This window comes from Sus scrofa, chromosome 5 (genome assembly GCF_000003025.6).
Source record: "Sus scrofa isolate TJ Tabasco breed Duroc chromosome 5, Sscrofa11.1, whole genome shotgun sequence".
Taxonomy (NCBI): Eukaryota; Metazoa; Chordata; class Mammalia; order Artiodactyla; family Suidae; genus Sus; species Sus scrofa.
The window spans coordinates 97,107,064-97,121,718 of NC_010447.5; the positions used below are offsets into that span (position 1 = coordinate 97,107,064).

Sequence of the window (14,655 nt, forward strand, 5' to 3'; positions counted from 1 at the left end):
TTTATCAAGTTAAGAAAGCTTCTTCTTAGTTTTTTTGGAGGGGCAGTTTTTAATCATGTATAGAACTGAATTTTATCAAATGTCTTTTCTGCATCACATTATATGGTCATCTGATTTTTTTAAGGTATATTACATTATTAGTTTTTGAATATTGAACTAGCCTGTATGCCTAGAATAAATCCCATTTGGTTATGGTGTATAATTCTTAAAAACTCTTTAATTTTAACAATATAAGTCTACATTTAAATAATGTTTCCAGTTTCATATTGCATCCTTTTTTTCTAATATTGAATTTTGAATTCTGTTTTCTAATATTAAGGAAGTTTGTATCTTTTTGATGAGGGCTATAGATATGTTTTTTGTTTATTTTAGTACTGTCTTTGTTGGTTTAGGTATCAGAGTAATTCTAGCTTCATGCAATGAATTGTGAAGTGTTTTGTCATCTTCTGTTGTCTGGAAGAGATTTGCAGAGTTGGTGTTAGTTGTTCTTTAAATATTTGGTAAGATTTTCCAGTGAAACCCTCTAGGCCAGGAGATTTCTTTTGTGAGAGTTCTAAAATAAGGCATTCAAGTTTCTAAGTAGTTACAGGGCTATTGGATCATCTGTTTTATATTGGCTAGGTTGTGGTAGGTTGTGTCTTTCAAGGAATTGGTCAATTTTTGTGCATGTAGAGTTTTACTGTTATTTCCTCATGATCATTTTGATGTCTGCAGGTTTTGTTACAATCCTGTTTCACCTTTGATATATAAAGTAATACACAAAAGCATAAACTTGACCTTCTGGAGTTTTACATTAGGGTAACTAAATGTTTCTTTCAAGGCTAATGTTTATCTTGTCATTAAAAGAAAATTACAATGATTTAAAAATCGAAACCACTTCCTTTCTACACAGGTCTAGCCCCATTTTGAATGTTTCCTTGAACAATGTTTTAAATTTAGTTAATTATTTTTACTTTCAGTTAAGTTCAATGACTATTCAGTTTATTTCCTCTATTAGGCACTTATCTATTGCAGCATATGCTGCATAACAAAATACCCCCCCCCCTTTTAATATAGTGAGCTTGAAACAATGTCTTCTTTAAGTCTTTCCCCTCTGTTGCCTTCCTGGGATTATAGTGACTTAAACAATAATGATTTATTGTTTCTCATTATTTTCTGTGTTGACTGGGCTCAACTAGGTGCTTCATCTGTTCCAGCTGAATCTGGCAATTCAGCTAGGGCTAGAATATCAATGTCTGTGTTCTTAGGCCTAAGAGGTTTAGCTCAGATGGCTGGTACATTTGTACATTGGTTGGCCCTTTGAGTCTATCTCTCCCTCTTTTTCTTTCCACGCGGGATTTCTAACAGGGCAGGTGGCCGTGTTTATATTGTGTCTGGCTTCCAGTGCATGATGCCAGAAACTGCCAGGTCCCTACAGTCCCAGTCTTGGAACTTGCATAGTGTCACTTCTGCATTCTATTGGTCAAAGCAAGTTCAAGGTCAGCCCAGGATTAAAAGATGGGGAAATAGACTCCGTCTTTTAATGGGAACATTAGCAGGTATATACAGCACTTGAAGGAATTGTTAATGTTTATTTTTGCAATCTGTTACAGGAAATACCTAAGGAAGATCATACTTGACATTCTATGGTGATAACAAGAAAACATGTTAAATGCTTTCAAATTCATTTTTATTTAAGGCATGATAATACAAATATATAAGTAAATGTAATATAATAGTATATGCAAATTAGTATAGGCTAATAATCGCTCCTAAAGATGTATCTACCTCTTAATTTCTGACATGTGTGAAGGTTACTTTATGTGGAAATAGAGTTTTTGAAAACATTTTCAGATGAAGAGATTATCCTGGAATGTCCAGATGGGATATTGCCATCACATATGTCCTTATATGAAAGAGGCAGAAGGAGATAGACACACACAGAAGAGGAGGAAGCAATGTGAACATGGAGGTTGAGATATAAGTGATCTGACTCCGAATGAAAGAAAGCTGGCAGCCCCAGAAGCTAAAAGAGGCAAAGAACAGACTCTTTCCTTGAGTCTTCTGAGGGAATTCAGACCTGCAAACAAACCTGATTTTGGTTCATTGGAACTGATTTTAAATCCCTGGCTTCCAGAGCTTTGAAAAATTAGATTTCTTTTGTTTCAAGCCAAATGTGAATTTGTTACAGCAGCCCCAGGAAAATGAATGCAGTGCCTAAATCTGAGTGCTCTTAATATATTAATAAGGTTTTAAGTGTGTAAAAGGTTTCTGTGTTTTTAAAAATGCTTCAAATACTCATGAAAAGACTTGGTTAAGTTAGATTCAAAATCTGTCCTTGGTTCATAAAATTCAACAAAAGTACATTTCAGGAGTTCCTGCTATGGCACAGTGGTTAATGAATTGGCTTATCGCTCTTGCATTGCTGGTTTAACATGGCCGTACACAGGGGGTCGAGGATCCGGCATTGCCACAGCTGTGGTGTAGGTCTCAGATGCAGGTTGGACTGGATCCCTGGCCCACGAACTTCCAAATGCTGTGGGTGCAGCCACAAATGGAAAAAATTAAAAAAACCAAAAAGCCAAAAACAAAAAATTCCAATTTATGGGAAATACTCAATAATTATAATTAACTTTGAAATGCAAGCTCACAAGAAGGTGCAAAGGAAGTCCTGTGCGCCCTTCCCTAGCCACCCCCATTTTATAATCTTGTAAAAAAGTACAATATCAAAGATAGTGTATTATTATGGACATAATCCATAGAGCTTTTTCAGATTATGCATTTTTCCTGTATGTATGTATAGCTCTTTGCAACCCTTATCTCATGTAACCCTCATTACAGTGAAGATGCTAAATGGTGCCATCTCACAAGATTCCTGTGCTACCCTTTTATAGCTCACTTGCCTGTTCTTCCCGACCCTAACTCCTAGCAACCACCGTTCTGTGGTTCATCTCTGTCATTATCTTACTTCACAAACGTAAGTAATATAAATGGAATCATGACATATGTATGCTTTTCACATTGGCTTTTCCCCCACGTTCAGCGTCATTTCCTTGAAGTTCAAGTTCATCCAGGTTGCTGCCTGCATCAATATAGTTCTTTCTTTTTATTGCTGATATTGCGTGATATGGATGCACTCTGGTTTCTTTAACCATTTACCCATTGAAGGATGTTTGGGTCGTTTTCAGTTTGGGGCTGTTATGAATAAAACTTAAACATCTAGGTACAAGTTTCTGCTTGAAAATAAGCTTTATTTCTCCAGGGTACATGCCTAAGAATGCAAAATGGTGGCCACCATGGTAACTCTTAGTGTTAAAAGGAACTGTGATTATTTTATAGAGTGGCTATACTATTTTACATTTCTATCTGCAATATATGATTGATCTAGTTTCTTCGTATACTCACCAGCTTTTGGTGTGTGTATGTGTGCATGTATTTTAGCTATTCTGACAGGTGTGTTATAGTCCATGTTTGGGGACAGAACATATATTGCAAAACATAAGCTGTGACTTTGTATTCCATTTTAAAAAGGGTCCCCTCCTTTAGATTGATTCAGTGATTTTTGTTATCTTCTTGTTTAATACCACTATTTTATGTAAAAAGGGATATCATTTGCATAATAAATGCTTAGGTTGAATTTTTATTGTTGAAAGATTTTTGTAGTATTTGTCAAAATCATTATTTCATTATGTTACCAAATCTTGGCTCTTTACTCCTGCAGTTACAACCACAAACTTCTCAACATGCACCATATTTTTTCTTAAGTACTGCAGTATGGTTCAGCATTTTATTTTTATTCAAACGGTCTTTGCTTTTTACCTTATATGATATGAAAAATATATATTTAATTGGAATTCCCAATGAATTTCAGATTCAGTGTTGAGAAGTGGTTCATATTTAAAGAAAACTTATTCAGTGAAATATGAACTTACACAAGTAGGGAGACAATTTACTGTCATTCTAGTTTTTTTATTCTGTAGTGTTAAGATTTGAGACCAATGACTGAGTCACCTCTCTTAGGTCCGCTCTTAACTGTCCGTTCAACATTTTGGTGGATGTGTTTGCCAAGACAACAAGTCAAGGAAAGAAATTAAACGTGAAAAATTAGAGAAAGCTAAACTATCATTTACTTACCAATGGTATATTGTGTATATAAAAATGCCAAGGGATCTTAAAAACAACAGCGTTATTTACCATTGTTGCAGGATAGACAGCTTGTATGAAAAAATCAGTTGGTTTTTTTTTTTTGAGAAAGAAATTAAAGTAGATACAAATAAATGGAAAGGTATACCAAGTTCATAGGTTAGAAGACTCCATTTTTTTAAGATGCCCATGCTCCCCACATGGGTCTCTGGAATCAATGTAATCTCATTCAAAATTCCAGTTGGCCGTCTTTCGGGGGTAGAAATGGATAAGCAGATTTGAAACGTTATGTAGAAAGGCAATGAAACAATATTAAAAAAAGGAAAAACACTAAACACAGTTAGGGTTGAGAACTACACGTTAAACATTTATTATGTTGCTTTAAAAAGATTTGGAATCTAGTTTTGTGTTTAGCTGTTTTTTCCAAAAAATTACAAATTTCAGCGTTAAAGCAATGCAAAAATAGGAGAGTGAGAAAAAATGTAAATATAAGTCCAAATTTAAATAATGTTACATTTCCAATATTTTTGTTCGGTAAGTCCTTAGACAGAATAAATAAATGGAGAGATATCAATTGTTTTACATTTATAATAGATGTATTTATAATAGGTGTATAATAAAGTTTTTGGTAAACTGCAGAAAATGATGCTGCCCAAGAGGGGGAAAAAAACAAAAAACAAAAACCAAGAACACTGGCAGGGTCACAGGGGCTAAAAGAAACAATGGGGTGCTTGGCAATAAGATGGAGAAGGGCAAGAATGAAAACAATTCTGAAAACTAGGAACCGGGATCCATGACTACAGTAGTGGTGACAGCCTGGGCATGTTGCCTTTGGAGTTGAATGAGATGCCAACTTTGTGATCTCTTTGTACCTCTCCTCAAGATTCAAAATCCAGGGAGGGGAAATCTCACTGGACAAATGCCGAAGATTATTTTCAAATATGGTGGCGATGTTCCTCTCTTCCCTGTCCTCGTACCTTTAGCAAATTGACTTTGTTGCTTCCTTCGATCAAAAAAGAGGCGTTGATCCCCTGTTGAGTTGCCTAGTCTTACCCGTGTGACTTGCTTTGGTCTGTGAGACATGAGCACATGTGCCACAAACAGGTTTTGCTGGCACTTCCGTGTTGTACTCACCACTTTTGGTTATAGTTGGATCTGAGCTCATGATGTGAACAAGTAGGAACTAGCATTTTGGAGAGACTAGGTATAGAAGGACCAAAGTGCTCTGGAGGATAGCCTGCCTCCTGCCAGAATGTGAGTGAGACCCTCTTAGACCATCCTTCCAGACTTGAGTTGACAGGCGATTGCAGTGCAGAAGTGATGCCAAGTCAAGACCAGCGAAACAACTGATTATCCAAGCCTGGCTCAAACCGCTAACCCACAAAATCATGAGCAAATACAGTGTATGTTTGCTAAGCTATGGTATTTAAGGTAATTTATTATATAGTGATAGGAACCTGGTATAAAAAAAAAAGTGATGTTAAAATGACAGAAACATGTAGCACTGGCTCTGGACTCAAATTATCCGTAATAGAATAAAGTCATAATGTAATACAACCATAAGAGGAACAATAATCATAGTAATAAAAGAAAACATATATTGAGTACTCGTGATGTGCTGGCATTTACCCAAGCACTTTATTATTAGATAACTAAGTACTTTATCCAAGGTCATAAAACCGTAAGAGATAGAGTTAAGATTTGAACCCAGTCTGTTGCTAGAATATACATAAAAATGATTGGCATCCACACAAGTCTTTTCACAGCAAGAAATATTAATTCCTACAAGATCCCATTAAAAGCAAGTGAGAAGGATTATATACATGAAAACATGGAGAGGTTGGGGTCATTATCCTTTGTTGGACTGATTTTCCCCTCAGTATCCTAAATTGCTTTCTGCTGCAAATCATGAGGGTGTTCTCATATCTTTCTTTCTTTCTCCCATTTCAGTTCCTGATTTCATTGGGTTATTTTTGGATATTTTTTCTCAACATAATTCTTATAGATTTTGAACCTTATTTCCTTATTTAAATTAATGTTCACACCTGTCGTTTAGGATGGGTCTCCACCTTGGCCGGCTCCACTTCATAGTCATGTAGTCTGTCTCTCCCTTCCCAGTAAGGCTCATCAGATCTCTTATGGGTGAGAGTATTCACCTGAGAATACAAAGTACCTGAGTATGAAAGTTGGAGAGCAAGTATTTTCTTTAGTTTTTTTAAATTGAATTATAGTTTGTGTACAATGTTTGAGGTGCACAGCAAAGCAATTCTGTTTCATACACGTGTGTGTGTGTGTTCACTTAAAGATTATTTTCCATTATAGGTAGTTACGAGATAGTCAGTAGACTTCCCTGTTCTACATAGTAGGTCCTTGTTGTTTGTCTGTTATTTGTATTTTTTTTCCTTTTTGTCTTTTTAGGGCCACACCCGCAGCATATGGAGGTTCCCAGACTAGAGGGCTAATTGGAGCTACAGCTGCCCACCTATGCCAGAGCCACAGCAGTGCCAGATCTGAGCCACGTCTGCAACCTACACCACAGCTCATGGCAATGCTGGATCCTTAACCCACTGAGTGAGGCCAGGGATCAAGCCCACAACCTCAGGGTTCCAAGTCGGATTTGTTTCCACTGCACCACAATGGGAACTCCTGTTTGTCTGTTTTATATACAGTAGTGTGTACCTGTTTTTTCCAAATTCCTAATTTATCCATCCTCCCCTTTTCCCTTTGGTAACCACAAGGTTGTTTTCTTGTGGATCTTTCTGTTGTCTAATTAAGTTCACTTGTATCATATTTTAGATTCTGCATGTAACTGATATGATTTTTGTCTTTGTCTTACTTCATTTAGCATAATGGCATATATACTCCATCTTTATTCATGTATCTATTGATGGATGCTTGGGTCGCTTCCATGTCTTGGCTATTGTAAAAAGTGCTGCAGTGAGCATTGGGGTGCATGTATCTCTTTGATTTAGAGTTTTCATCTTTTCCAGATATATACCCAAGAGTGGGATTGCTGGAATATATGGTAGTTCTATTTTTGGTTTTTTAAGGACCCTCCATACTGTTTTCCCTGGTGGCTGTACCAATGTACATTCCAACAGTGCAGGAGAGTTTCATTTTCTCAACACCCTCTCAAACATTTATTGTTTGTAGACTTTTTGATGCTGGCCATTCTGACCACTGTGAGGTGATTCCTTACTGTATTTCCGTTTTGCATTTCTGTAATAATTAGCGATTTTCAGCATCTTTTCATGTGCCTATTGGCCATCTGTATGTTTTCTTTGGAGAAATGTCTATTTATGACTTTTGCCCATTTTTTGATTGGGTTGCTTGTCTTTTTGTTTTATTGAGTTGTATAAGCTTTTGGTATATTTTGGAAATTAAGCCCTTGTTGGTTGCATCTTTTTAAAATATTTTCTCCCATTACGTGAGTTGTTTTTCCATTTTGTTAATGGTTTGCCAATCACTTTTAAAAATAGATGTTCTCATTGGTTTGTAGACATGCCTTGTACATGTACATGGTCTGTATCTAAACAAAGAAAACATTTGAGAGATAATTAAACTGAAAAAGAAATAAAGAAAAAAATGCCAAGGTGTAGGCATTGTTTTCCTTGCGTTAAGAGAAACAAATAGGAATTTTTGCCACTTCCTGATTTGTTTATGTAGTTCTTATGTTTGGTGGACTTACTTCATTTCTGGCCAATTCTAAGGTCACTTTTATCCAATGTTCCTGATCTTTCCTGTAGTAATGATATTGACTCATTTCGATTGGCAGTGCAGTGTTGTTATTTGCCATGTGCCTTTCTCCCCTATTAGATAAACTTTTCAGAAGCAGATGTCATATGTTTCATTAATGTTGTATCAGATGGGGATTAGGGCAGGCCACCCTAAGATGTGCAGATTATCTTGAAATGAAAACAGTGACAGCTCAAAAGCCTCAGGAGGAACTTTTGAACTGTCCCCTTACTACCTAAGAGAATTTAAGATAGGAAGCCTGTCCCAGAAAGGAGCCATCACTATAGATAACTATTTATATCTTTTTGTGAAATACCTCACTTCCCCTTGAAGCCTCAGATCCTTACCTACTTCTTCTTAATCCAGAATAATATACATATATTATTACATGCTATATATTATATATATATATCACCTTGCTTTGCTGTCTTTGTAATTCTTCATACTTAATCTAGAGTCCCCATACTAAAGTAATAAATTTGACTTACTTTCTCCTGTTAATCTGCCTTATGTTGTTTTAATTGCCAACCAAGATAATTAAGAGGGAAAAAAGGAAATTTCCCCTCCCCCAGTATATCCCTTAATGTCTCATCACAGTTAATATCAAATGAACAAATGGATAAATGTGTGAACAGAGGAAATTCTATATGAGACAACTTTACAGAGATGGTATGCAAGCATGTATTCAATTCTATAAGCAATAAAATAAGAGCTGTACTTTAGTCAGGGAAAAAAAGCATTGAGGAAAAAGGGTCTCTCATTTTAATTGCAAATGAAGAGTCTACATTATGCATTGGAGTATATCTTAGATCAAGTCGGGTTTTACAAGAAGGAAGAGGTTAGTTAAAAGAAAATATGAGTAAAGCTCTTGTCTCCTTTACGTTTTTATACCTCTAGAAATATTAAGCCCTGAAAGGTCAAGGACAATCATACGTTTTATACTCTGTAGAAAGAGTTTGCATCATAAAAATTAATAAGAAAGGGTCTTTTATATTTAAACAATTTTTCCTCATTAACTATTATTATTTTTCAACTTAAAATTTTACAGGTACCTACAGAATATTGGACATATAGATCCAGGATCTGTAAGACTTTATCACCTTGAATCAAGGATTTATTTGATATCCTTCTCCATCTTTTATTCATATCAACTAACATATTTTTTTAAAAGAATTAACAAATTTGCCAAAAAGGAATTTTTTTAAAAAAATATTACTACCTACATTTTCCAATGCCTAAGAATAGCAAGGTGGTAAAAAGAGAATTAGATGATGAGGTTATTGAGTCTGTCAAAGACCTTCTTTCCAATGAAGACTCAGCTGATGATGCTTTTAAGAAGAGTGAACTAATTGTTGATGTCCAAGAAGAGAAAGATACAGATGTTGAAGAAGAATCTGAAGTTGAAGATGAAAGACCAGCTTGGAATAGTAAGCTACAATACATCCTGGCCCAGGTTGGATTTTCTGTAGGATTAGGGAATGTTTGGCGATTCCCATACCTCTGTCAGAAGAATGGTGGTGGTAAGTTTTTGTTTTCTGGAGTTATTTTTGAGTGAGACGTTGCTGAGTAAATTGCGCTAGATTATATCAAATAGCCCCTGTTGTTGCTATAGTCTCACTGTTTAAAAGACTATGAATTCCACTGTGAAACCAGGGAGACACCTTTGTTGGAACTGAGTTCAGCTCTGTTTTCAAATTAGGTTTCCGTAGGAGCAGATGGCTTGCTATGAACACTCAAGGACTGCTGTAGGTAATGAATTCCCAGACTCTTTCTGTGGAAACTACTAAACATCTCTAAATTGCTGACTTCTGTAACCAGTGTTCCCTCCCTTGTGCCTGTCAGTTACTCACCTTGGAGAAAATCCTCAAGTTTCTCTAAGACGGTGTTGTTGAGTAAGACAGAATTTTTCTGTCCATAGCTTATTAACCCCAGATTTTAGGTTGTTTTACTCTTCAAAAAAAGCAAAAATTACATATTATATAGAATGATTATAGTCTTCAAATGCTGACCAGAACTCTGTAGGTGCTAATAAAAGGTATTTAACCAGATAATTAGTATAATGCCAGAGAGCCTTCATTCTTAGAAATTAGCACCCTTAAGATGCTATCAAGAAATTAGCATTCTTAATTCTAAGCAAAATTATCTCCATCAGTGTGATATTTAGCTTTTTATATTTGTGCATGTAATTACCAAGGGTTATTTAAGAAAAAATTGTCTTAAAAACCAAGATAATACAAACATATATACAAAGGAATTGATTGTTTATGTAGGATATAAGCTCAGTAGTATACCAACGTCAAATTGAATATTAATTAACATTTGGATTTATTAAGTTCAAATAATTTTAATATTACACTTTAATATCTTTAGCATTATTATCTCATACATACATATATATATGTATTATTATCTCATCTCAAACTGTTAAAATAATGTGGTTAAAAACTAAATATTCTGTAAGCAGCATTTCAGATAAAAAGGATAGAATGAATCCTTAGGTATTTGATTCCAGGTTGTGATAGTTTTGTTGACAAGTACATGGTTTTAGTATATTTTTGATGTCTTTATAACCCATAAATCAAATGAAATAATGTGACCATTCACATGTGAAATGGTTTCTTCTTAATCATTATGAGATAAAAAGCAAAGTAAGGTGTCATGGTGTCCAAATTGTTTAAGATCTTGCTTAGTTCATTCAACCAGGGACAAAACACGAGGCTTGGGGAAGAGTAGCCTGTTTGAGAAATCTGCCTGGGAGGTCAGAATCAGCAAATGAAGTTAGTGTTGTACTGCACATCCCTCCATTGAAACTGTAAGCTCCCTACCTAGTTTTCAATATCATGGATGAATTATTTATCACATCAGCTACAAGCAGCTATGTCCTGCCTTTTGTTTCTCACATTTGCAAGCCAGGAAGAAGATGAATTCTTATTTTCACACCTTTCATCTCATGAACCCTACTGGCCATACTATTAAGAAAGAAGGCTGGAGTTCCCATCATGGCTCAGCAGTTAGTGAACCCAACTAGCATCCACAAGGATGTGGGTTCAATCCCTAGCCTCACTCAGTGGATTAAGGATGTGGCATTGTGGTGAACTGTGGTATAGATCGCAGATGCAGCTCTAATCCCACGTTGCTGTGGCTGTGGTCTAGGCTGGCAGCTACAGCTCTGATTGAACACATAGCTTGGGAACCTCCATGTGCCATGAGTGTGGCCCTAAAAAGACAAAAAGACCAAAAAAAAAAAAAAAAAAAAAAGGCAAGCAAGCAAGCTGTCTTGGCTGAAAAGTCAGGTTGCTTCCCCTGTAATAAAATATTTGTCTTGGTGGAGAGCTCCAAAGGATTTCATATTAGTAATCAGCTTTTAGCAAAAATGACTTCTCCTTACTTTCATATATAAAGAGAGTCAAAATACCCTTCCTAGTATTGTTTCTTCTCTTCTAATTGTAAATACTAGAGAGTGATATTATAAACACAATGGACTTTATCATTTCAAGATGGCTGTTGGAATACAAAAGCTGTTCTCAGCATGCAGTATTTAGCATTGAGCCATCCCAGTCTTTGACTATTTAGTCAGTCACAGGTTACCCAAGTCATATTCCTCATTTGAAACACTTTATGAATAATAGAATAAAAAGTAGCAGATGAATGTAAGTTGATTTGTCTGAAGGTACTACTTAAAGCACAATGGTTAAGCTTAATACATGTTACAGTATAGAAGCTACTGGCTCAGGTGCTTATGTAAGTTTGACTGTGAAGCCTGGCTCTTTCCCAGGCCATCCAGGTGAATGTCAAGGTGACTTTTCACAAGTTAACTTATTTCTTCTGGCTGAAATTCCCACACCTATAAAATGAGATAGTAATGGGACTTAACCCACTGTATACTTACAAGGAATAAATGAGTAACTACATGTAACATGGATAGAAATATGCTGCAAATGGTAAATGCTCAGTTATATTTTGGCCATCAGTATTTTTATTAGGGGGGCTAATGTTAAGAATAACTTGAGTTAGAAGAAAAAGCTGAATATCTAATAAACATTCCCAATGGGTCCTATCTTCATTCATTCTTTCGCTCTCTCTTTTTTTCCAGTCATTCACATACACACAAACCTATTCACACTCTAGGATTTGATGCAGGTGTTAAAATGCACTTTTCAGACCGTCGGGAAACATTTTCAGGTCATTAGTGCCTGAATGTTATTGATCATTTTCGAATCCACATTTTGTTAATTCTGTTTTATAATCACATGCTTTACATTATATACCCATTTATAGAATCAACTCATGTCTCAAAAGACTGAAAATCAGCTGTGAGAAGGCAGAGGTTTTCTACCAGCCACCATATTAAGAGAAATTCATGTATATAGTAATTATTTCAGAGATACCTAGATACTGAGATAAATAATTTGAAAAAATCATTAATATTTACTCCTTCAGAATAAGTACCATAACAATTTGAATAGCTTCCAATATCTATTCAATACCATGAAACACTTTTTGAAATGAGAAAATATAATAAATGGTTTTCTTCTTAAAAATTGAAGGACCCGCTTGACAGTATCTGGTTGGACAAAACTTCAAATATGAAATATGACTGTAGCAGGTCCATTTTAGAGGTTATTTCATGAATAATTGGCATATGTATTCAATTGTAGAAGTGAGCACAGTTTTCATATTTAACTATCAATAGAGTTCGCTATTAATATTGTCAAATTGTTCAGTATATTTTTAAACCACTTGTCATGTATCTTGACTTGAAATTATATACATATTAACTGTGGAAACTTTAGGATAATAGCCCATATGTTTTATCATAGCTATTAAATATCTTAGTTTTTGAGTCAGTCCTCCCTATTCCTTCACAGAATTTTGGAAGACAAATATTGCCTATTTCCCGAATTGCTTCCTGAAGTGAACTTTTTATATAATGTGTGTATGGGGGAAAATGACAGTCTATGGTGAACGTTCTTCTCTTTTTTTCTCTTTTAGTCTAAAACAGCCATTTCTTACCCCTTGTTGTTATTGAGGGCGAAAGTCAGTTTTAGTATCCTGTCGTCTCCTTCATTTTGATTTATCCCATTTGAAATGAATGAGTTAGATGAGTTTGAATAAAACTTAAAAAATGACTGTATTGACATTGTGTGAATAAGATTTCTGGGAGTTTGTGAGGCCTGTTTGAGAAAAGAAGTAATTTTATGGAATCCATTCGTTTCACAAAAAATGAAGTTGTTTTACCCTTTTTCCATAAAATGAAACTAGAAACATTGACTGATGTCTTTACTTTTTTCAGAGTTCTTTTTGTCAGAAATGCTTTGTAGCCCTCAAGTTCAGGTTTTGAATGCTAGAAAGCTTAAAGTGATGAAACTGCATATTCTTGAAAGTCCTTTACAATTATACCACATGGAAGTTCAAATATCGTCTTTCATGAGATAATCAGAATTAGTGTATTCTCTGCTGTGACTGTGCAAAATATAATCTACTTTATTTCATTTTTTTTGTCTCTGTAGGTGCCTATCTTTTGCCATATCTAATACTGCTTCTGGTAATAGGTATTCCCCTTTTTTTCCTGGAGCTTTCTGTGGGTCAAAGAATTCGGCGAGGAAGCATTGGTGTGTGGAATTACATAAGCCCTAAACTGGGAGGGATTGGATTTGCAAGTTGTGTAGTAAGTTTCCTGGTATGGTATATACCATATAATTTTTTCGGGGTTCGTAATTGTATAGTTTGCATTTAAATGAAACCTTTGAGTGTGTATTTCTCCTCAACTCTTTAATCATGTTTTAAAAGAAGACAGCACTGGAGCTTGCAGGAATACACAAGAAAAGCTGTAAATATTAATGTAGTTCAATCTTGTTAATGCATGTTCTTGAGACCAATGAGTCATCATTTGAGAAAATATGTGTTTCAAATAAAAATAAAATGAAGATGATATAAAAAAGTATTAAACGGGGTTTTATGCGTTTAATCTCTTTGTTTCAAAGGAAGGGGCATGAGACGTTTAATGTACTCTCATTATTCTGTTTTGCAGGTATGCTTTTTTGTGGCTCTCTACTACAATGTCATAATTGGCTGGAGTTTATTTTATTTTTCTCAGTCTTTTCAGCAACCTCTACCTTGGGATCAGTGTCCTTTGGTGAAAAATGCTTCACATACTTGTAAGACATATGTAATGTATTGTTTTTGTATTTAAAGGTGATAAAGTTGGTCAAGGCATGAACTTTCAGGATTTTTTTTTTTTAATGGCGTGGAAAAATCTTTCAAAATTATTATCATAACAAACGTCCCTTGGCATGCTCAGAAAAATGATGCTTGGCGTCATTTATCTACCTCTTTCCAAATTATTTTATTTTTTCCCGTAACATTAGGGTAAAAAATTATAAGCCTTCAGTTGTTAACTTTGACAATATTTTACTTTGCACAACTTTCTTGATGACTTAAATTTTCATTAAAATAAAAAGAGTAGGAGTTCCTGTCGTGGTGCAGTAGAAAGGAGTCTGACTAGTATCCATGAGGATGCAGGTTTGATCCCTGGCCTCGTTCAGTGGGTCAGGGATCCGCTGTTGCCATGAACTGTGGTGTAGGTCACAAATGCAGCTCGGATCCCTCGTTGCTGTGGCTGTGGTGGAGGCTGGCAGCTGCAGCTCCGATTTGACCCCTAGCCTGGGGACCTCCATATGCCATGGGTGCAGCCCTAAAAGGAAAAATAAAAAAGCAAAAAATAGGAGGACAAATGGACAAATTTGGATTGAAGGAGTTGTTTTTTATGTCTTGGATTCTATTGTTCTATAGTTTTCC

General features: G+C 35.4%; 1 protein-coding gene across 2 annotated transcripts in view; it reads left to right on the top strand.

Moving 5' to 3' along the window:
- Positions 1 to 14,655, top strand: part of SLC6A15 (solute carrier family 6 member 15) — a 55,410-nt gene that overhangs the window by 13,867 nt on the left and 26,888 nt on the right. Inside the window, exons 2-4 of one of the 2 annotated variants that reach the window (XM_021092797.1) lie at positions 8,906 to 9,377; positions 13,368 to 13,525; positions 13,889 to 14,015. In XM_021092797.1, coding sequence (XP_020948456.1) covers positions 9,089 to 9,377; positions 13,368 to 13,525; positions 13,889 to 14,015 — 574 coding nt within the window. In that variant the 5' untranslated portion in view covers positions 8,906 to 9,088. Of the gene's footprint in view, positions 1 to 8,905; positions 9,378 to 13,367; positions 13,526 to 13,888; positions 14,016 to 14,655 lie in introns of those variants that run through there. The other variant, XM_021092796.1, reaches the window with a different exon arrangement.